The following is a 23,333-nucleotide window of genomic DNA, read 5'->3' as shown; positions in this document are numbered from 1 at the left end:
GGTGTCAGGCTCACACAGAGGTACCACCACAGCTCTAAGAGACTAAAACGCTCTGGCAAGTAGGCAGCCAGAACTGAACTTCAACAAAAACCCCAAACCAGCAGCAAATCAAGCTGTGCCTTTTATATGGGAGGTTAATTACCAGATTTAAATGGAAATTGTTCTCAGCTTGAGGAACTGTCACCCCTAGGGAGTGGGTGGTACCCCCCAGGTGAAGGTGGGGCTGGTTGCAGGTGTACCAGCCTTCAATGCTGTGCTCCATGGCATTAGTTGATGAGACTGGAATGAAAAGACAAAAAGGCTGAATGACAGAAGAGCCATTGTGGTGCTCACATGAAATGGCTTTGGGTTACTGTGGCTAGAGGTGTTTCAGCAGGTTTGGAGGGGATGGGTTTTGACAGGTGTGCAGAGGGAAAGCTGACTCACAGAAACCCTCTGCATCCCCTCCTGAGCATCCCAATTATTTGGGAGTGAGGCACAATCAGTTCTGGATTCAGCTTTGCTGGAGGTGTCTAATGATGAACACTCTCATTCTTATACCTTCTAAATCCAGTAAGCCTCTTGTGTGAAATAATTCTGTTTGCCTTCTGATGGTGTGTTCTGAGTATCCCCATACCTCACAGGCAGAAATGGATGGAACAGGTGCCAGAAGGAGAAATCTCTGAACCTCCATAAAACAGTATTTCATTGTCTTCCTGATTACAACATTCACGATGAAGAAAGGTTGTTGAGACTCGGAAGAGACATAGGAAAATCACAATTAAGGCAGAAATTTTGTAGTGGTGAGGTGAAGAGAGGAACATCATTCTTGAGACAAAGAAATTTGAAAGAAAACCTTAAATATTTAGAAAAATCAAGTAATTACTAAAACTGCCTCCCTGAGTGTTATTACTAGAAAAAGCATTTAACAGCTAACTAGATGAAATCCTGGGGAAAGAACAGTCCTGTTTAGCTCAGGAGTTTGACACAGTGACTGAAAAATCCCACCAATGGTCACATCTGTAATTAACCATTTTTTCCTGCTTCCACTTAAGACCCTGGAGAACCTGCATTGCCTTCAGTTGAAACATGACTGAGGTGTAGCTAGAGTGAGATTTTGCTGCAAGATCCCACTTCAAAGGAGGGAAGGGGTTGAGACTTTTTAAAAGAAATCTGAAACATTAGTGACAGCCTTTTCTGTTTCAATGCTGCATTTAAATAAATGTGCTTAAAACACTTTTTGAATAGTCTTTTTCTGCCAGTGTCCTCACACAGGTCTTGGTGAATGTCTACAAAATATTTCTGTTACCTGAGCAGATTATGTAATTCCTGGTAATAGAAGTAGTAGTTTAAAACATTGAGTCATAAGGACAAAAATGGTAAAGGAAAACCTGTACATTTTATGCTCCACAGAATGAAAAATATCAAGTTTATCAAATTAAACTGAATTTTTAACGTATTTGGAATTGAATTTAAAAATTAATTATGTGGTTCTTCTGGAGGAAATCTAATTTAAAAAAGCTGAAAACCCTGACAGTTTTAACTAATGAATGGTTTCCTGGTTTCTGACTCATGAATTTGGACATCTGGGCTGAGCACTGTGGAAGTCATATTTCATAGTGGCACATGCAGTGCTTGCTTCCCTTTACATACACATACCTTCCCCTAACATTTTGAGGAGTTCTGTCCTTTACTACAGCTAGATTTATAATCTGATTTATTGCATTAATGCTGTGTAACTTAAGAGAGAGGTCTTGGGATTTTCTACAGCTTATTGAAATCCTCCATCATTTTAGAAAGCAACCACACTAAACAATAGATTCTAAACAAGCAGAAATGCCTCCACACACCAAAACAGACACTACAGCTGTTACTCAGCATCCCCACAAGAAGCAACAAACCTGACTTACAGCTATGCCAGGAATCTGCACTTCCAAGAGTCCCTGTTAGGAAGAGATGTGACAAAAACAAGGATTCTTGAGGTCCTTGTGATCACTTGTATTCCCCTTCTGATTATGAGATAAAACTGAAACTGTTACATCATATTCTGCAGATGCTTCTCTGATATTTCATGTAATTTAATTTCTTTCTTGTCTTTTAATAGTAAGTATATCTATCTAGATTTTTAGGTGTCTTCCATCAATATTTCATCTGAGCATTCTTAGCATTTCATGGTTATGCTAATAATTAGTAGCTGTAAAGCTGTTCAATCTATACATGGGACTGAAAGCATACATGACAGAAATATGGAAATTAAATTTGAAACCAAATCAAAGTCTCTGAGGGTGGAAATAATCTCAATAATATTATCTAGCTAAATATTACCTCTCCTAAAATAAACATGCAGCCTCCCAGTAGAGCCCACAGAAAGAGTCATACTGTCCAGAGGATGGCTGCAGAAATACATTTTCCTTTCTGTTAAATGTAACGGGAAACAAAATATCTGTAAGACCCCTACATTGTAGATAGTCTTATCATTCCTTCCCTTCTTCCTGATTTTATTTTTCTATGTTTTTGCAGTCTCAAAAATGCAATCTTCTACAGAAAGCAGAATGTGCCTGAGGATGTGTCAGAGTTTTGTCCCCACAAATGAAGTGTGTAAAACACCCAACAGCACAGCTGATGTTTATATGCTCAGTTCAGCACATGAGTTGTGCAGACATCTCCCTGCTCTAAATAACTATTGAAAATGCAGTGGATGAGAAACTCAGTTAATTATTATGCCAGCAACTGGATCACAAAAATAGGAGTATGACTGTGCATATGTCAAACCAACATCTGCATTCTAATGAAATTACCATTTTGGAAGAATATTTTGTGGTCATCTATGAAGTGTTGAGAGAGGTTCTGTAAATGTAGAAACACTGAAAAGGTATCCTAGTTTTGGCAGAGCTAATTTTTTCTCTAAATGTGTGTCATCAAATACTTAAAAGTACTTGAATATCTAATTTTTCTTTTTTTCTTTACTCTTCAGGCCTTGTAATGGGATTAATTATACGATATGTGACAAATTCATCAGATGTTGAAAGTGGTACTGTTTATGAATGTGAAAAACTGAAATCTGGGCCATCCACTCTGCTTATTAATATAACTAATCAGGTCTATGAATATCAATACAAAAGAGAGATCAGCCACCACAATGTCAATGGTCACCAGGGCAATACAATACTTCAAAAGGTAAAAGCTATCTTATTTTATCTTATTTTTGCTCTAAACCCTGTTTTTATTTTCAGGCTTGAGTGAGGAAAACAAGCTTCAAGTTAAAATGAGACAGAGAGAGAGTCTGTTCTGAATTTAGGGTGGGGAAGAAGAACAGTAAAGGAAAGGAAGTGTGGTAGAGCCCTGACCATCATTTAGCTCCAGGCTGACTGTGCACTCACAGAATGGTTTCCTGAGCTGTTTCAAATGGCAGTCCCAGCTCCTGCAGACACTGAGTTCACTGCAGACACAGCTGTTAACTTGGATTCATTGCCACTAAACCTTTATAAACCCCACTGATATCTTTACTTTTCCTCTGCCTTCAAAGTGACTTGCTCTGGCAGGATAATGCAAGGGGAGGTTACCTCCTGTGGATAGCACAGGAAACTGCAAACTCTGAACGTTTTTCAAAACACAAACTTATAAATATGTACTTAATGTACACTTAAATTCATCACAGCATTCTCATACATTCTTCCACTCCTGCAGTGGTCCTCAGTAGAGAGACAGCACTGGGGCAATGCAGGCTGGATGCAAAAAGGGAAGTGTAGGAGTCTTTCACAATGCCATGGCCCTTTCTTTTTCCAGTATATAAAAAAAAAATTCACTTTTTTAGTATATGTTTCCCTGGTCAAATAATATTTGCTTCTTATAATGTTCACTTTTTTTTTTTAAATGGCAGCCATTTGAAGAACACTGGAGTGCAGAAGCACTTTGTAAACCTGAATTTTGTGCTAAAAAACATTGTATATTCACATGAAGCTCCAAAGCCCCTACCAATGGCTTTTTACAATAGTGCAATGTATTATTTAGCTTTTTTCCAAGTATTATCGTTTGTCTAGCACAGTAATGCATGACCTGTGTATTATACAGTTATCATTGGGAAAACTTTTAAGTTATGCTTAGAATGTACACTGTGGAGCTCAGCACAATTTGCATTTAACCATCTGCTCAAATTTCTTGCTGATGCAGCAGCATTGTGTGCCTGTCTGCTGTTACTGCCAGACTTGCCCTTCTCAGAAAGAACCAGACTGTCAAGGACCATTAGAGTTGTGGTGGGTGGAGACAGGAAAATACTGTGGCAGTCAGACTAATCAGCTTTTGCTGAATCTCCATTCTTTTTCCTGCTAGTTGGTTGCAGTTGCAGCTCTGTCTCAGCCAAAGTGTGTTTCATTTCCAGGGCACGTGTACTAATCCATTACATTTGATCCTCTTCCCCAGACCTGGCTCTGGAGCTGACTTAGGAGAGAGGAGGAGCAATGACTTGCACAGAAATTTCTCTTGCCCCTACAGGGAACTGCCCAATCTTGTTTATATAGTCTCAGTTTGCTGGAAGGCTCTTGAAGGTCTCAGCTGTGAATTGTAGTTCTTCTAAATTATTGCACAGACCTCAGTCTGCCTGGATTTTCACTTCTTTTTCCTTTAAAATTACCTGGCAGATGCCCTCTTGAAAAGAAAATAAATAAAAAAGGAAAGGGGGATGAGTTCAGCTGTATTTAGGAGATGAGACAATAACAATGCCTGGCAGCCTTCCTGACTGGCAAAAGCACTAATGTAAAAACCAGAAAGCATGATCACACCATGCTCTGGGTTTTGTACAACTGTAATTCCCTTTTTACTGCACTAAAAGTGTTTACTTAGCGCCTTTTATCAGAGAGAATAGATTGTGCCATGACTTACAAACATGTATTCTTCAGAACATGTTTTGAATAATAAAACATGCAGTCAGGATTTCTGATGCCCACAGAAAAGATATTTCAACATATCTGCTGAATTAATTCCAAAATTAACATTTGAGAATGTTAGTTCATAAATGAACAAAATCCTTTTTTCATTAGGTTTTCAATGGTAGTGTCAGCACAGCTAATGTTGCTGGCAGGTAATTTAGCTAGAATTTTTAGCTTTTTAATTCAAAGTGAGCAGGATGGAAAAAAGTCTCAGCTTTCACTTCCTGTTTATTGAATCAAGCTGTCTGTTAGTAAGAAGGCAGAAGTAATTCTGTAGGCAGGTCTTACTCTTTTGAAGGAAAATAATCTATAATACTATAGCCTTAAAATATCACTTCATCTGAACAAAGGAGCTGTAAGCCTTTGCACTAATTACCTCCTGTCTCTTAAAAGTATTGGTACAATACAGCCCACTGACAGAACACTGAGCAGTACACAGGCTTATTTAAGTTGGCTTTTTTAGGTTTTTTTTCTCCAGCAATGCTGTAATTTTAAAGAGAATTCTGTTCTATTCTATTGAATTGCAATGGCTGAGCAATGTCCTTGGTCTTTCTCTGTGCCAGAAGTTGAAGGCCAGTATGATCAGTGCACTTCCTCATTCTAGCATTGCTTTAAAATTTTAATGGCTATTTTATAAATTATTTCCTTCAAACGAAATGTTACATTGGTTTTGGTGATGTAGGCCTTTTGTCACCCTTCTGTACATGGGGAACTGAGGCACAACATTGCTGATGTGTCTTTCCTGAAAGTGACCAGGAGATCATGTCTGAACCAGGAGTTATGTCATGGCACTGGCAAGTTGCATGTCTGGTAGGGCAGCTGCTGTCACAGGTTAAGCTGCTTTTATGTGTTCCTTGTAATGTAGCACAACTGATTTCCTTCCTGAAGGAATACTTTTCAGGTAGTAGTCTGCATCTACAAGCTGTAAGGAACTACACATTTATACTTGCAAAAAACCACCTCAGAATAATCTCACAGACAGTGGAGGTGAGCCTGAGATCAGTCGTGATAAGAAGACACAATTAAAAAACTATCATATCAAATTAAATGCTACTTTATTTTTCCTTACCCTCTCTTTTGTCCTTCCTAGCAGATGACCTTTGATCCTTCCATCTTCTTCAACATTCTGCTGCCACCCATTATATTTCATGCTGGATATAGTTTGAAGAAGGTATGTGTCTTTCTTTTTGTGACAGAAGGGTCTGAGTGTGGCTGCTGCTCTCTAGACCCAACAGGCCAGTGACAGAGGACAGTCAGCTAACAATTTCCATTGCCTGGGAAGGACTTGGCAGGAACGGATTAAAATGAATGATTCATGGCCCTCATTCTGCTCTCTTTCTGTCCCTGTGCAAAGATCTGATTGTGCAGTTCAAAGCACTCAGGCCTCCCTGTTTTCAGAGGAGACCACTCTGAGTGCTCTGAACTGCAGGCAGGAACAGCCTGTGTTCCATATCCTGCCTGATCAGGACTTTGTTCAAGGGATGGGGTCATGATACCATTTGCATCAGGTACTTCCAATCTGCCATGATCCTGAAACATTTGGCCAGATACATAAAAAAGAGGTAATTTTGATAGCATTTCACCTGGGGGAAAAATTTTAATACCTTTCAGTTGTAATTTCCAAAATAACTGAGGTTGCCAATATTGCTCCATCTTCTAGATGAGAAATTTGTTGTAACAAATGACAGTTCTAGATGTGTTTCTACTTGGTCTGAATGCTTTTTTATTTACTATATAACAAAGGACTTTCCTTCAAACTTTCCTCCCCAGAGACATTTTTTCCGTAACTTAGGATCAATTTTAACCTATGCCTTTTTGGGAACTGCCATCTCCTGCATTGTCATAGGGTAAGTGAGTGCCTTCTGCTATTTTCACATGCTTGGTATTTCTTTCAATTAAAAACTAAACTTTAAAAAGAATTGCAGAGCCTGCATGGTCCATATACTTAGCAACTGGTGTAGCAGATACAGTAATTCCTTCTCAAGGAGTGCTGAGATGGAAAAGATATAAAGCTCTTACTGGCATCAATATGTGATGGAAGTTTCTCCTTTAATGTCATTTTAATAATAGTAAAATACATGAATGACCTATAACTTTGAGTTCAATGATTTTAAAACCATTCTTTTATGGGTATGTCATCATATCTATCTTGAAATCCTAGATTTCTAATCATCAAGCTTAGTAAGCATAATGCACCAGAGGCATTGTGGTATTAAATGTCCTGTAAGCCATGGTTGCTCCAAGTGCCAGGAAAATTTAGACTCTGCAATCAAAGTATGATCATCATCTGTGCTGCAATACAGAGGAGTGTAAACTCTCAGCATAGCTGTCTCCCCTTCATGTAAAGAAAAACCACTGAAATCTTTGGGCTCAGGAAAAAGGATGCCTTCAGTTTCAGACCCAGAGGCATTGTGCCATGTGTCCCATTTATTGGGGAGGAAAAGCTCAACCTCAGTTTGCTTTCTGAAATTTTGCTTTTCTCAAGAAATGGCACCTCATCACTTCTTGAAGTTCACAGCTTGGGCAGTTCCATCACTCATATTTTCCCCCTGTCTTTATTTGTATTCTATCTATGACCCTTGCTCTTTTTTCTTTTCATACCCATCTGTGGCAGAGAGCACCTCTAAGATTGAAATTATAAATTCAGTAAGAAAATCTACATCCAAACAACAGTTTGAGCCAAATGGTAGCACATTTCTGAGGTAACAATGGTTCTGGATCTCAGTTGGACTCTTCCTGTCCAAGCGTTGGACGCTTCCACTCTCTTGTCTCAGCTATGAACATAAACCAAAGCCAGTGGATCTGTGAGACTGCAGGAAAGCATTATGGTGGTCCAGCCAGTAATGCCTTTAAAAATGCATTTGGTTTAGGACTCTGACATTGCCCCTTGTAAATGGAAAGTGCCAGAGCATCTTGGATAAGTTTATTAAAATAAACATAATATATTGAATTCAGCCTTTATTCCCAATACTTTCATTCCTAGATCCATGCCATTTTATCTAAAACAGAATAAATGCAGATAGAATCTACTACAAAAAGTTCCTACTAGGAACAATTCCTACTAGCAGTTCAAAGTTCAAGCCCAAAGTCAGGGATAAAGATCCAAAGGAAACCTTAGGGTAGAGAGTGGTGAGCACTGGGCCTTGCACTGTGTTCTTGTACAAACCCACAGCCCCCACTGGAACCACTGCAGAGAAGGCAGCAATATATATATTCAGAGCAGGGCTTGTGTGAATGTGAAGCATGTTTGCATAATGTGCATGTCAGGATAAGGAGGAGATAATGACTGCATGAAGAAGAAAGATGACATGAAAACTTTACTGAAGGGAATGAAAAGTAAGCCCTAAAAGAAAACTATGTCCTAAGAGAGAAAGGGTGAAGAACTAGTTCTGTTACAAAAAAAAGAAAAGAAAAAAAAAGACAAAACCCCGAGGTACTTCTAGGTATCATCACTGTAGAAAAATATATTGCGCACAGGTATGATTAAACTTGTGCTTTCTTCTCATCATATGAGCACAGCACAAGCACAGGCAGTACCTCGATATCCCCAGGCTCAAGCTCTGTTGTCTGCAGCCTCTCACTGGGGCTGTGCTCTGGCTGCCTGAATTACAGAGCTCTGTGTGAGCCCCTCTGGGGCTCCCTGAAGTGGCAGGGCACAGCCTGTAACAAAGAATGACCAGACCTCTCTTTGTCAACTAGAAACAGCTGGGAAATATCATTAATAAAGAACAGAAACATCATTTGGATTTGCTGCAAACTCTTGGAGTGCTAAAACGTTGCCATGGAACACAGGGATACAATGGTGCCTGTCTGCTCTTTGTGAGTCTTTGCTTTTGTGTGAAAGGCCTCAAGAAAGAGGAGCTGTGTGGAATTTGAGTGAAAAGGCTATAATCAGATATTCCCACTGAGGCTGGGGGAAGGACGAGTAAGAGAGATTGATTTTTTTTTAGAGAAGATTGTGCCAAAACCTTCTTGCTTTCAGCTAAGTACTGCTCTAACGAGTGCCTGCCCATATTTGCTGTAAGACTGTCCTCAGCCACTTAACACACAGGAAAGATAGAAAGCTTTCCAAGCAAAGTGCGCAAATTATGCCCTTCACACCAAATCTGACAAGCAAAGATGTATGCAGAGAGATCCCATGAGGGAAAGGGGAATTTCCCCCTCTCCAGGCCCTGTTTTAACTGCAGAATAGCTGAAGTGGTCCCCTTCACGGTGAAGTTTGCTGTTCCTGGGTCTGCATGATGTAAGATCATAGAAGATCCAGTCTTTCAATAGATCTTTTCTCTCTCAGTGGTTCCAGCTTCCTATCTTCTGAAGAGCAGTTGTGGGATAACCACTGAGACTGCTCTTTCTTCCTGAGAAAAATCATCCAGGCCAAGTCTCTGTGAGGCTCAGCCTGACACAGGGCAGGCAGTCTTCTGCTGTAGGAGATTCCTTGAGTTTCATGGACTCAGAGAATAACTTTGGTTGGAAACAATGTCTGGATGTCTGCAGTCATCCAGAGCTCTGAGATATCTGTTCCAGTCTTAACCACTCTCACTACAAAGTGTCTTTCAAAGTGTTTATCCAGTTGCAATTTCCCTTGCTTCACCTTGAAAGTTTTGCCTCCCATCCTTTCCCATTGCAGCCTTCAGAAGGGGCTTCATGTTCTCTGTACCCACCTGAGGACAGCACTTAGCTCCACTCCCACCTACATGAGGGAGCTCATCTTCTGTCTCTTCTCAGGTGCCACAGCCCTCAAATTATCTTGGTGGTTCTGTCTCATCTCTGTCTTCCCTGTCCTGCAGTCCAAACTGAAACACTCTATTCCACGTCACCTCCAGGTGCCAACAAAAGACTTAATGGCTTCTCCTGGTTTGCTCACTGTGCTTCCATGAACACAATGTGGTTTGCAGTCAGAGCTGCTCCTGTGAAGTCCCATTGTGATTTGTGCTCCATTTGATATTCCCCAGGACTCCAGGGGCTTTCTGCACATACTTGTGTAGCCAGCCCTGTTTCTGTGGGGCTGCTGCATAGGGTTGCTGTATTTTTCCATAGGTACCTCATTATTAGCTGTGTATTATGACCACAGTAAGCTGAAGCACCACTGAGCTGATGCTACCCAGTGAGTGCATGAAAACTGGGCTGCTGGAGTATTAAATTAACATCTGCCCCCTCTTGCCTTTTTTTTTACTTTTTACATCTTGGGAAGAAGCAGGGAAAAGGACCTAATCTTAACTTCTGCAAGGAACAGTGTTCTCTTCCCTTAGATTCTATTTTTAATAAACTGTGCTGGGGTGCATCTTCCAGAATTGATGTCTGTAATAGAAATTTTCTATTTTTATAATGGAAGAGTGCTTAAGTATTTGGAAAAATCTTGGTATAACTGTGATAACAACCTATCAGAGCAACATATTGAGTGGCAGAGGGTGTAGAACCATTTGCATTTTTCCCCCTCTTGAAATCCTTTGGACTTCTTTGCTCAGCATTCTCGGTGGCAGCCAGGGCCAAGATGCCTATGCATGTGAGCACTGAGATCATTAAGTTGGTCTTATCTGTGATTTTTTATTTGGTTTCATTCGGTTTCTCTCGAATTGCAATGCCAAAGCCACATTTTCGATATTCAGAATGCAGCATGTTTGCAGCCACTCACTCATATTTTTTCCAGCCTGTCTACTACGTTTGGCAAGGCCTGATTTTTCTGGAATTTAAAGCTCTCTGAGTGTGCAACTCAAATAACAAATGTATTTACAGAAAGCATAGGCCAAGTTTGATCTGTCTTTGTGGCTGCAGGGAGAATTTTGCTTGAATAAAGCTGAGATAAAATTGGGGTTTGGATCAGAAAAAGTAGAGTAATTGTTGTTTTGAGGGAAGCTATGAAATGCAAATAACTGATAATAGGGGTGTAAGGAAAAATCATGCCAGGATGATCCCTGTTTTAGGAGAAGGATGTTGGTGTTTTTATTAGCTGCTCAGTTTGCACAACCTTCTCTGGCTGGGGAGACAGGACTTCTCCTTATTTCAGCTGGAGCCACAGGTGGTTAGTTTGGCTTGATTCATTCCAGTATGTCTGTGAACACATGGATGCTGGATTACAGTAACCATGTCAGATCACTTCGTGGCAATCAGTGCTCAAAATTCAAGTTCTAATTAAAAACCCTCATAGAATCAAAGTATTTCTTTTTTATATCTGTGTTTAACTGCAGTGACTAACAGTTTGGACAAAGTCTCTTCTGACATTTAAATTCAAATGTGAGGAATAAGTCATCATAATTGATTCTCACAGGCAATCAAGAATCCTTTCCTCTGCCATTCCTCACCATTCTACAAATGAATATTCAAATGCTGTCCACATATGGTTACTAAACGCTGAGACTATAATAATACAACATAATAAATATAATAAATATGAAATGAAATGAAATGAAATGAAATGAAATGAAATGAAATAATATAATATAATATAATATAATATAATATAATATAATATAATATAATATAATATAATATAATATAATATAATATAATATAATATATACACTTTTAAAATTCTCTTTTAAAATCTGAATCCTAGATGGTTTTTACTTGAAAACCAGAGCAATTTTTTTGTGTTTGTACATAGACATACACATATATAAGTAAAATTTTTTAAGAGAGAAAGAAAGGAGTATCAAAAATATCAAATACCAATAGAAATATTTTTGTTGATCATGATTAGAATTTCCATCATAACTTTCTATGAAAGTAGACATTTTCCATTCAAATGTCTATGATATAAATATTCCACCATCACATGGAATTTTTTTTCTTCACTGTTAACTGTACTGTTACAGCAGTCCCTCTGTGCCTTCTAGAGAAGGATGGCTTGGGCTGAATTAATAACACTGTTGCTCAAATGCAGCACTAACAAGAAAAGTTCAACTTTCCTTTCCACAGTTTACCTGGGTGAGATGCATCCTGACATAACTGTCCAGTCAGAGATTCAATTCTGTCACTGTTACACCTGCCCAAACATTATTCTAAAGGTGAGGAGACACGTACCCAAAAGCCTCAGCAGGCAGGAGTTGTGGTTACTGAGCTCTACAAGACTGGGGATATTTTTTATTTCCATAAGTACTTTGGGCTAGAGGGGAGTTTAGGGAGGTTTTGGATGTGTTTATTACTTTCTGCCAGAAGCCTAATGGAATATCCAAATGGGGTCTGCTGACAGGGAGCAGTAGTGGCCCTATAATCTGGTGCTCTTTCTCACTGGAGGGCTGTGGATAGACTTTACAGCTTGGAAATGAAACACTTGTACCTATGTGCTCCAGCAGAGCAAAGCCAAATGCTTTTTGGCTTGAATTTACTGTGCGGTGCTGTGGGATTCTTCTGGATTTTGGAACTGTTTCTGCAAGGGAAAATGGGGCCAGGTTAAGGGTAACAAAAAACAAAATCTCTGTTACAGAGCTCTATATAAACTAAGCAAATACCTTTACAAGGATTATCTGCTGCTCTACCAGCTAAGCTCTTGCCTCCCAGGTGATAACTTTTGTATTAATTTAGACTCAACTCATGTACAAGTATTTTTTTTTTTTCCTTAATAAAATACTCTTTTGTACTGCATGTCATCAAATGACACATAAAAAACCCCCAGGTCCATCTTTCCTCCACACTCCACTTGTAAATAGCAAATGCTTAACCTCCCCACAAGCAAGAATAACAGCTTTCTTTTTGGTATAAACAGAAACTGCTGAGGGGAAGTGTTAAAGTATCTTAGTGCTGTAGAAATTAACTGAAGGAGAAAGAGGGGAAAATTATATATAAACCACTTACCCTCCTCAGTGTTAAAAGCCCCTGAACATCAGATGTCTGACTTCAATAATGTCTAACAATATTTTGAGGCCAGATATTCAGCCTATGAGTAGAAATAAAGACAAAACTAGTAAGAAAACATGAAATAAATGTAGTATAGCTGTTATAAGAGTACAGTGCCTGTGCTGGTACCCTTTTTGGAGGTTATGGCTGCTTCCATGTCCCATCTTGGAGTGAATGCAGGCATTTTTTTCACTCACCAGACAGTATTGCCCCAGTTTAGCATTGACTTGAGGAAACTCAACAGAGATTATTCAGCTGAAAAATCAAACTAAGTCTCTCCAGATTTCTCCAAAGGCAGATGAACATGCTGCATGCACGCTGCACATGTTAATGTGCAGCTCAGTTGCCCAAAGCAGTAGCTTTGATTCTTTGGTCAGCCCAAATCTGAGGTAATTCCATTGCAGTCTGTGGAGTTTCCACCTGCAGCTCAGAGCTGCAGTTACAAAGGGCAGTTGCTGCTTCTCACTTTTGTTCAAAGGTGTGTGGTAAATCCAGAATGGGTTTGTAAAGTGTAAATTTAGAGAAGCTTGAAAATATACACTGTGATAATTTTGTTGGGGAATTCTGCACAGGGAGTAGAGAAGGAAGAGACTTCCTCATAGCCATAACTCAGAGAGTTCTGGCAGGAGTAAAAGTTATAAAGTATTTTACAAAGCACCTCCTATTTGTATGACATATGAAATTATGGATAAGAAGCTGGATTAAATCAAGGCACTGATATAAAGTAGTGTTTCCCAGACCACTGACACCCACACAGAGTGGAAAGTTCTTCCAAGAGTACTTTGATGCCTCCAAGCATGTGTTGCTGCAAGTTCAGCCAGAATTTGTCGCTATTTCGCAATAAGCATCTGACATTGTTTACTGCAGCAGAGCTGATCATGCAAAAACCAGTTTTTCTTCTCATAAACAGATGTGCTAAGCAGCAGGAAGTAATTATTTGTATCATCCAGAAGAACCCCTCAGCATACAAAGGAAATAAATGTATGATAGGGAACACCAAAGGTGTGGGACTGCAGAGACAAATAAAACCTGGAATAGCAGGAGATTAATCTAAAATTAAAAGTATGTTTAATTTGGTATTTGATAGAGCCAGCAGGTTCTCCAGGAATCCATCAAAGAATTTAAATCATGTGCTCTTCTGAAAAACATGCAAATGCCATTTGTTGCAAAACAGGCTAAACACTCAAGTCCAGATATTTCCCAATAAGAAACCCTATCCTGGAAGGAAGAGTTTGTTTGTGTGGTTTTTGTTTGGGTTTTGGGTTTTTTTTTTTTTTTAATGTCTTCCCAATTGCCTTAAATGTCAAAGCTTTAACTGCAGGAATGAATACTCTTGAATAGAGCTCCTCATGTCTTCTTCCCTGATGTTCATGCATCCTTTAAGAATTAACATGCAGAGTGGCTTCCAAAGATTGCCAGTCTCCTCTTTCTCTGGCAATAGATCATCCATACACCTGTGAGAAAAAAAGCTTCCTTGGCTGAAGCATCATTTGCAGTCTCAAGTTTGCAAATCTGTTGTTGCAGTCTCCACAATGACTTTCAGGGAAAACATCTTTACAGAGCTGGTGAAATGGAAAATAGGCATCTTATGGCTCCTTATCCTGAAATCCACTGCCTTTCACAGTACATCCTTTCTTTCCAGAACAATTCCAGGCTACAGAGGAGATGAAAGCAGATGAAAGCTGCATTGACTTTGATGTCAATGTTAGTTCATTTTCCACCTCTTACAGATATTTTTCCATACTGCATGAGAAACCTGCACACCAAGCCTATAACTGGGGAAGGCATCTCCAGCCCTGGCTGTGCACTGCTCCAGGCCATAAACACCTGTATGGCTTTGCTAGGTAGTGAGCCAGGCCACGTTTCCTTCTGAATCAAAACAGACAACTGTGTGCCCTCTGTCAGGAGCACTTGGACTTGTGAGCTGGTTGCAAAGTGCTTTGAGCTGCCTTGTGGTTAAAGATGCAACAGAAATTGAAAACAGAGGAGGAAAAACCTATTCCACTACAGTAGCATGGAGCTACCTGCAACCTGCATCTCTTCAAATTGACAGGTTTGCTCTCAGATCAAAGGCTGAGCAACATTAGAAGTGTACAGGCAGCAAGTAGCTCATTGGAGCAGGCAGAGAGGGGGTGACTGAGATCTCCTGCCTGTTACCTTGAAAAATTCATAATACACCAGCTCAAAGGATGCTTTGTTCTCCCACCCACCACCATTTTACATACCCCACTTCTGAGCCAGCTGATCAAATGGTGCTTTTGTATCTGACAAGTCTTTTACTGAGCACAACTGGCTGTGGCCTGAAATGTTCTGTAAACACAGCAGTTTTTATGATGGCCCTGGGACAGATGCTGCATTCATTGGAGACAAAAGCTACAAAAGCTGGTCTGGTCAGGTAACCAGATCCTACACAGTGAGAGGCAGATGGCATTTAAATAGTACACAGGACTTTTCTTCTGATTACTAAGGTGACAATAAACCATATAAGGTGTGTCCCTAGCCTTGGCTCTCCTTGAAATACTGCTTGTCTCAGAACTCCATTACATTTGATTCCATATTCCATACATTTGACAATGATGATAACCTGCAGCAAGTTCAGTGGATGGCCACCAAGATGGACAGGGGCTGGGACATTTGCCCCATAAAGAAGAAACAGAAGAAACTGAGCTCATTTAGCCTAAGTAAGAGGGGCTTTGAGGGGAGATTACCAAGAAAGAAAAGCCAGGCTCTTCAGAATAGTACATGGTGAGTTGACAGACATAAACTGTATTTTAAAAAGGTTTGACTTGATATAAGCAAAATATTTTTCTTCATGAGGACACTCAAGCATCAGAACAGATTGTCCAGAGATGCTGGATGTGTAATCTCCATCCTTGGAGGTTTGCACAACCGAAGTATCTAAGGCCCTAACTACTCTGGTTTGAGCTCATAGCTGAACCTTGCTTTGAGTAGGAATTTTGACTAGAGACATCCTCTGGTCTCTTCTATAACATAAGTTACTCTAAATTCTATGTTGCTAAACAAACCTTACAGCAGAACATATGCTGTCCCTAATCCATTTCTTTCAGACTTTTTCTACTTTAAATTTTCTGCCACTTTTTCTGATTCAATTATCTTGGTCTCCATCCCGCCATACTCAACACTTAGCTTGCAGGATATTTTTCTTTCTCCTCACTTTTTGTTGAAATCTGCAATAAAAAGGTCTTTCTGAAGAAAAGTTAGGATTATTTCACTTCCTTCTGAAGCAAGTACTTTATGCATGAAGATGGCTCTTAAAATGCTAATTAATCTCAATTCTTAGTCAGCTCCATAGCTTAGAAAGCAAAAAAATCACTTTCCTTTCTGTAATACACTGATTGGGCACTTCCTTGCTCTCTGCAACACCGCCTCTCCCCAGCTAACTACTCTCCAGCTGAAGCTTAGCAGCAACCAAAATTGAAATGTGAAAGGACCACAATTGCCACTCCTTTCTGACCTCTCCATGATTGAGAGCATGGGTGCTTTTATCTCTTATATGTGCACGCTGAAAGTTTTGAGCAGGATGATGTCACTGATAAAAAAACATAAAAAAAAATCCACTTGATCTGCAAAAAAGACAATGAGCAACAGCAAAACCACTGCAACACGAATTTAAGGTCACGTACAGGCACAGAGACTGCGCCAAGACTTCAAATGAAGAAAAACAATTTTTTTTTAATTGCTCATGTTCCTTTCTTCCATCCTTACTACCCACTCATTGATGAAAAAAGGAAAGAGCTGATTTTCCAATGAATCAGAATAATTTTCGGAGTTCTGTTTGCCTATTTTATTTAACCCAAGTGGGACTGCGCATGAAAACATTAGGTGCGTTCCCTGGGAATGATCGCCTTTTATTTGATTTTGGGAGGGTTTATGCAACCTCAATGAAAAATAAGTATCCTAAAATGAAAGTAAGAAAGAGGGGAACGTATCTCAAGTTGTTCTCTCTAGCAGATCATGTCATGTGGTTCATCCAGGTGCCCTCTGTTGTCCATCAGGCTGTGAATACAGCTGGTTTCAGTATCTTGCCCTGTGAATAACAGAGTGAGATTGCTCTTCACCACTCTTTTGTCACACTCAACAAATAATTTAGGATGGAATTAGCTTAGGTCCAATCCCCTGACAAAAACAAGGCTTACTGCAAAAGCTGGAGCAGGTAATGTGGAGCCTGCTGGTCACATTCTGAATGCACCTCGGTGTTCCTCTGAGGAGCAGCATTACTATCCAGGTGCAGCTGCTTTCCAACCAGAGCTCATTCCCTTCTGAGCCCAGCAGGAGGGAGGCTGTGCCGCCTTCCCAGTCCCTCCGAGATGGGTAATTTAACCAGCTTTTCGTAATCTTCCTATGAAAGTTGTCTGGCCCCTACAGAAATCCATGGTTTGTGCTAAAGCATAACACAATAGCTGCCTAACCTGGCTGCTACTCATTCAAAGATGTTAAAAATACCTTTTAAACTGGGCTTGATTTCTAGGAAGCAGAATATTGATCTCGCTCTAGATGTGGAACAGCGCCCTGGCTGACAGGGCACAGGGTGTGACCGCTCAGCGGTGTCAGCGACGGGGGGAACGCTCAGCGCTCTGCCCTGCCCGGGCTGTGCTGCAGCGCTTGCAGCTCAGCGCGGCTATCGGAAAACCGCGGCTGTCTGAAAAGCGCCTTTCGCCGTCACATTCAGATGGCTCAAAAACTCGGGTATCACGGAGGGAGAGCAGCCTCAGAGAGGCTGGCATGGGCCAGCAGCACCGGAGCCAGAAGCCTTATCGCTGTACTGGAATACTCAGGATCCGCCTTCCTGCCCTAATCCCACTTGGGCACCTTTCCAAAACACCCGCAGTTGCGGCCAAAGGCTCGTTTGTGTCTGATCCCCGCAGACCGGTGCGGGGGCCTCCCTTCTGCTGCCCTTCAGACTCTGAGCGCTCCCGTTCCGCTGCTGATCGCAGTTTAACGCGTGGCTGGGGCTCCACAGTTTTAACTCCTTCCGCCGTCAGAGCCGAGCCGTCGGCTTTGCTTCCCAGGCGCCAGAGAGGGGAGAAAAAACCCATCGCGACTACTTTTAAACACAAACAAACGGCGAGAGGGGGAGCAGGCCGAGCCCGGCCGAGCCCGGTGCCGCAGTGCCCGCAGCTGAACTGCGCGGCCGGAGCCCGCAGTGCCCGCAGCCGCCACCGGGCGGCGCCCGCGCTCCGCCCTCGTGCGGCCGGGCCCCAGCCGGGGCGGCAGCCGGGCCGCGCCGGGTTCGGCTGTGCTGAGCCGGGCCAGGCCGAGCCGAGGGAGCCCACCGAGCTCATTGCCCGCAAAATTGCATTAACTTGTTTTGAATGCAGTTCAGAACTGCCCGGGGCTCCTCTTCACGGCTTCTCTAGGCCGGTCCTGGGGACACCAGGCCACACGGGGGCCTGGTCTGGGACATCCCGATCCAGCTGTGCTCCTGTTGCAGATCAGAAGGAGCCAGCGCCAGCTCTCTTGTTTATCTTGTGACAGAGCAGCTCCCAAAAGTCTGCAGCAGCATCACTTGTAGCTCCCACTTCTCTTTTCTGGGACTTTGTACTGGGTGTGCTACAAGTTACTAAACAAGCGTCATCTTTTTCTTGTCAGTTTTCCAACACTGATCTACCCTGGGGTTCTGAATAATTCAATAAATGAAGCAATTCTGATGAACAGTTATTAGAAAACTATGGATGTCTTGGGGATACAACAGAGTTTCTTAGCTAAAGTTGTTGTCCAGTCTTCAAAATTATCAGAACGTTAATAATCTGTCTGATTTTCAAAAGTTTTCATGTAATTTTCTAAGTAGGGATTTAGTTCTGGAGTTGTGACACGATTTCAGGAAATCACTAACAAAGTTACACCATTTGTGGGAACGCTTGGAAGACTGGAAGTCTTCAGACAGAAGCCTGCAGGAGTTGTTACAATGCCCTCCTAGCAAAAGGAATAGACTGCAAAAGCCATTACAGTTGCAACCTCTCACTGGCAAATTGCAGCCTCATTAGTAATCTTGGCAAGGTGACGGGGGTTTTACATTACTGATCCTCTTGTTAGCCCCTCAAGTGTGCCACTGAAGCGCTCTTTCGGGAGCACTTTGTGGAAGGGAATGTTGTAAATATATTGCCTTTATAGGCAAACAGACACTCTCTGTCTTTGGGGCCATCAAACTGGCACATTCACCACCTCACAACTCACTTAAAAATAAATGGGAAGAGAAGGTAGTAGTTAAACCTGCCAAAAAATAGGATCTAATGATAATTGTAAGCACATAAATTTTGGAGTATTTTCCCAGTGAGCCAAGACACATGCAGTAACATAAAATAGCTTCCTTTCCCCACAAAACTCTCTCATTAGTGGTGTGGATGTTCTAGTTAATTTGGAACTCTTCAATATGCAATGATGACATACACATATATATGTATACACAATATATATATATATATATGTTTGGTTTTTTTTAATTGAAAATCATAATTATCTATCAACAGCACAGTGACTGGCTTGAATGCACTAACATTACTGTAGGGCAATAGCAGTTGTTCTCAGGCAGGCAGTAGGGGGTCCTGCTCAGGTACTCCACCAAAGCAAGAAATTTATATAATTAGGAATCCATCTGTCACTGCTGTCCCCAAGCACTCCCTTGGTGTCCCTCACAGCACAGTCTGGCTGACAGCATGTGGTGATGCATGTAGTCAAGGAACTTCATTATCTCTCCACTGTGCCTCAGTTTTTCTTGTAGATTCTTTAAACCTGGCTGTTCTTCCAATAAACTGATCTGGGAGCTGCAGAGCATCCAAGCAGATTCCTTCCACGTCAGTAGAGCACGGGTAGCAGTTCAACACATTTCCCAAAAATTGCCCACAAATGCTCCATGAAGGACAAACAGTTCCACAAAGCTTCTCAGATCATGTTCTCCCTGATTACAGAGTCTCAGGAGGGCTTTTGTGCCAAGGAGAAGAAAATGCCACACCTTGAGGTTAGCTCTTCCTGGGCTCTAAACAAAGGTGTCCATAGCCACACTGTTCAAAACTTTTTCTCCTCTGTGTTCTTCCTCCTCTCATTACTGGCCCTTGTGTGGCTTCTGTTTTGAAAAAATGAATTATTCAGCTGCCTACATGTCTTTTTTGAACACCAACCAGCTCCATTGTGTTACAAGGACAAAAACCTTTGGTAACAGCCAGGACAGATGGCTGAAGCCTGGCAGCACATTTCAGAGGAGTGCCACACCTCTGTGCTATCAAACCTGGCTTTATTTGCAAACCTCCTTATCTTTGATATTTTAATTATACTGCCACTCTTGAGGATATTCTTGGTGCACAAAAGCATCATATTGAATTATTTTTAGTGCCACATTAAGACAAAAAACTGGGAAACACGATCCAGATGCAAACTAAAAGCTGAACAATCCAAAGAATAAAAGCTATGTAGTTTAATAAAAATCTTGTTTAAGGACTTAATATTTATCTTTTACTGAGTTTTTAATATGTTGGGGATGGAAACACTGCAGTATTATTCAGCAAATATCCCTGCTGGAATACTTTTTTCTTGCCATAGTGATACTATGTAAGCTGTGCTATCTCAAGGGAATATGTAACAGTGCCAAGATGCTGTGCTGAGGTATCTGTGTCTTCAAACTTCTTTTCCTGCAGGGTTTTCTGCCTCTAAAAAGATCTCTGAGCTGCTTTCTCACACTTCTTTGATCTGTTTGATCATTATATTCTAACCCGTTATTAATTTCCTCTTGCTGGCCCATTTTGAAAGCCTCGTGTATGATTTCCAGTTGATAAAATTGCCATTGGGATGCCCTTGTTCTCCCACTGACCGTCATCACTCAGGAACAGATGCTGGGAGGCAGAGGATCTTTCAAATGTATGGAGGAAGACTGGGAGGAGAACGCCTGGAGGCAGATTCAAGCACTTAGAGGGGAGTAGTCACACGCAGCGGTGTTAGCTTGCTTCAGGGAGGGAGGGCAGCAAGAGCTGAACATCAAAGTGCAATGGAAATGTAAAATCCTTAGTTCTGTGATTCCTCCTTTCATCTGTGCTTTTTCTCCTGGCAAGGTGTTGCAGGCAGTTCTGCTTTCTGTGCCACCGAATAGACTCAAGCTTCAGTGAATGTAAATGGAGCCCCTGGATCCGTTTTTTTATCCTTCAGAAGTTTTAACACTCTCTGAAATTAATTTCAGATTGGATATTTTCAATCAGCAAAAGCAGGCACAAACAGTGTTTCTAGGACAAACAAGGCACAGGTATTCTTCAGACTCAAGTTTCAACAAGATGGGGAAGAGCAGGAATATTGGGAATAATCCATCCTTGGGGACTCTTTACAATACATTGCATGGTGGTGCCAGACTGGCATCTGGGACCAGCAGGATCCTGCCTTCCCATGGACACTGTGCCTCACCCCAGGCAAATCCAGGCTCGGTGTGCTGGGGCTCCCCAGCCTGGGTTCCATGGCCAGGCCAGGATCCCACACTGGCACTGCCCACCCTGGGGCTCCTCAGTGGGATCCAGATGTGTCCCCTGACCTCTGGCTGCTGGTGCTACTGCCTGCCTGCAGCCAGCTCTGCTGTGCTCACTCAGGTACAGAGCATACATTGCCATCATTGTCCCCTTGCTCTGCCCACGGGAGTGGTGTCTCCAGTTTGGGGGTGTGGGTAAATCTGTAACATCTCTGTCAGCTCCCATAGACCAGTGTACACAAGAGACCGCCACGAAAAAAAAAATGCTGCATAAAAAACACCTGACACCTAATACGAAACATATATAAAGTTAACAAAGCAAGAACTCCAAACTGAAGGAAGTGGAGATCTCAAGACCAGCGTTAAAGTTTTGTCAAGAAAATCCAGAAATAATTACTAACTGAATTACCTGGAGCTATACCAACAGGCAGCATAAAACAATACTTACTGATTTCTGAAGCACTCTTAAGTTTTGTGAGTAGTCCCAAATATTTTTCCATGCGTGAAGGCCTGGCCTGATTTAAGGACTTCTCTAATGTGACTTGAGCAGTATCTGATGAACTGAGGTTCAACCTATAGAAAAACTGCTACTGGCAAGCATTTTGAGTAATCAGTTGTCCATATGAGATTAAAGGGGCAAAAATATTTCTGCAACTTACAGCTTACAGTGAGGTCTAAATAGACCCTCTGTAAACTGTTCTTGTGCTGGGCTGACCCTGCTGACCCAGCAAAGCTGCTCTGTCCCTGCCCTCCTCAGCTGGACAGGGCAGAGAAAATGCAATGAAAAGCTCTTGGGTCGAGATAAGGGCAGGGAGAGATCACTCACCAGTTACTGTCACAGCAAAAGTGACACAACTTGAGGAAATTAACTTATTACCAATCAAATCAGAGTATGTTAATGAGAAATAAATACAAATCTTTAAAAAACCCTTCTCTTTTCCCCCAGCTTAATGAGTCCCACATTCACTCCCTTCTCCCCATGGCTGCACAGGGGCACAGGGAATGGGGGTGGTGGTCACTTCATCGCACATTTCCACCTTGTCTCTGCTGCTCCTTCCCCCTCAGGGGGAGGATTCCTCACATTCTTCCCCTGCTCCAGCTTCCCATGGGCTCACAGCCTCCCTCAGGCACATCTACCTGCTCTGCCTGGGGTCCTGCAGGTGGATCTCTGCTCCTCCGTGGACCTCCAGGTGCCGCAGGGGCACAGCTGCCTCTCCTTGGGCTTCAGGAGGAATCTCAGCTCCAGTGCCTGAAGCACCTCCTGCCCCTTTCCTTGATCCTGGTGTCTGCAGGGCTGTTTCTCTCCATACCCTCACTCCTTTCTCCATCTGTGCAGGGTTTGTGCCCCTTCTGAAACACCTCATCACAGAGGTGCTGCCCCCAGTGCCAGTGGGCTCAGCCTTGGGCAGCTCTGTCCTGGAGCCTACAGTCATTGGCTCCACCAGAGATAGGAGAAGCTTCCAGCAGCTTCTCACAGCAACCACCCCTTTAAGCCACCCTTTAGTCCCTCTCACCACCAAAATCCCACCACACAAAGCCAGCACAGTGTTAAAGAAATTTGGCTGCAGCTGCTTTATAAAACCAGTCCCAGAAGTTACTGTAGTTCATGGTAACCCATGCTCAGTGATGTAGTATCAGTTAATTTGTCTGTGTCCTCCCAATGAGGGAATGCACTTCAGTCTTGCTCATTTAAGAATATAATCTTTCTCTGATCTTTGAAGTGATGAAATGAAGGAGTAGATCATGGAGGCATAGAAATTAGAGCAGTAAAAGAGCTATTAGACTGTAGAGCTCATTATTCCACCCCTAAAAGGCTACTTTGCAGTTCATTCTTGGCTGCTTTGTCCAGTATACCTAAAACCCTGGGAGCATGGGAAGAATGAAGGAGCAATTCTACTGTGCAGAAATGTCAGTCCTTTTCTCTGCTTTGATCCAGCTATAGGATGAAGCAAAGCAGTAATTGCTGCCATTATAGAGAACAAATCTATTTGCATTTCTACAGTGCTTCAGCTCTAGCTGTGAATGCCTAATCAGTCCTATTGCTGGAAAAATATTTTCCAGCCTCTTGTCAAATCTATGTCTGATTGCAGTGCATTACTGCAAAGCCACTTCACCCATGCCCTGGCCCACATCAC

The 23,333-nt window shown here is 41.9% G+C and overlaps 1 protein-coding gene across 1 annotated transcript in view; it reads left to right on the top strand.

Annotated features, from left to right (window-relative positions):
- SLC9A9 (solute carrier family 9 member A9) overlaps positions 1-23,333 on the top strand; it is a 174,276-nt gene that overhangs the window by 2,920 nt on the left and 148,023 nt on the right. The window contains exons 2-4 of the mRNA XM_058812182.1: positions 2,954-3,156; positions 5,998-6,075; positions 6,675-6,751. Coding sequence (XP_058668165.1) covers positions 2,954-3,156; positions 5,998-6,075; positions 6,675-6,751 — 358 coding nt within the window. The remainder of the gene's footprint in view (positions 1-2,953; positions 3,157-5,997; positions 6,076-6,674; positions 6,752-23,333) is intronic.

The sequence above is a fragment of the Ammospiza caudacuta genome, chromosome 11 (genome assembly GCF_027887145.1).
Source record: "Ammospiza caudacuta isolate bAmmCau1 chromosome 11, bAmmCau1.pri, whole genome shotgun sequence".
Classification (NCBI taxonomy): Eukaryota; Metazoa; Chordata; class Aves; order Passeriformes; family Passerellidae; genus Ammospiza; species Ammospiza caudacuta.
The sequence above is the reverse complement of the archived record's forward strand: the minus strand, read 5'-3'. Positions and strand labels throughout refer to the sequence as shown.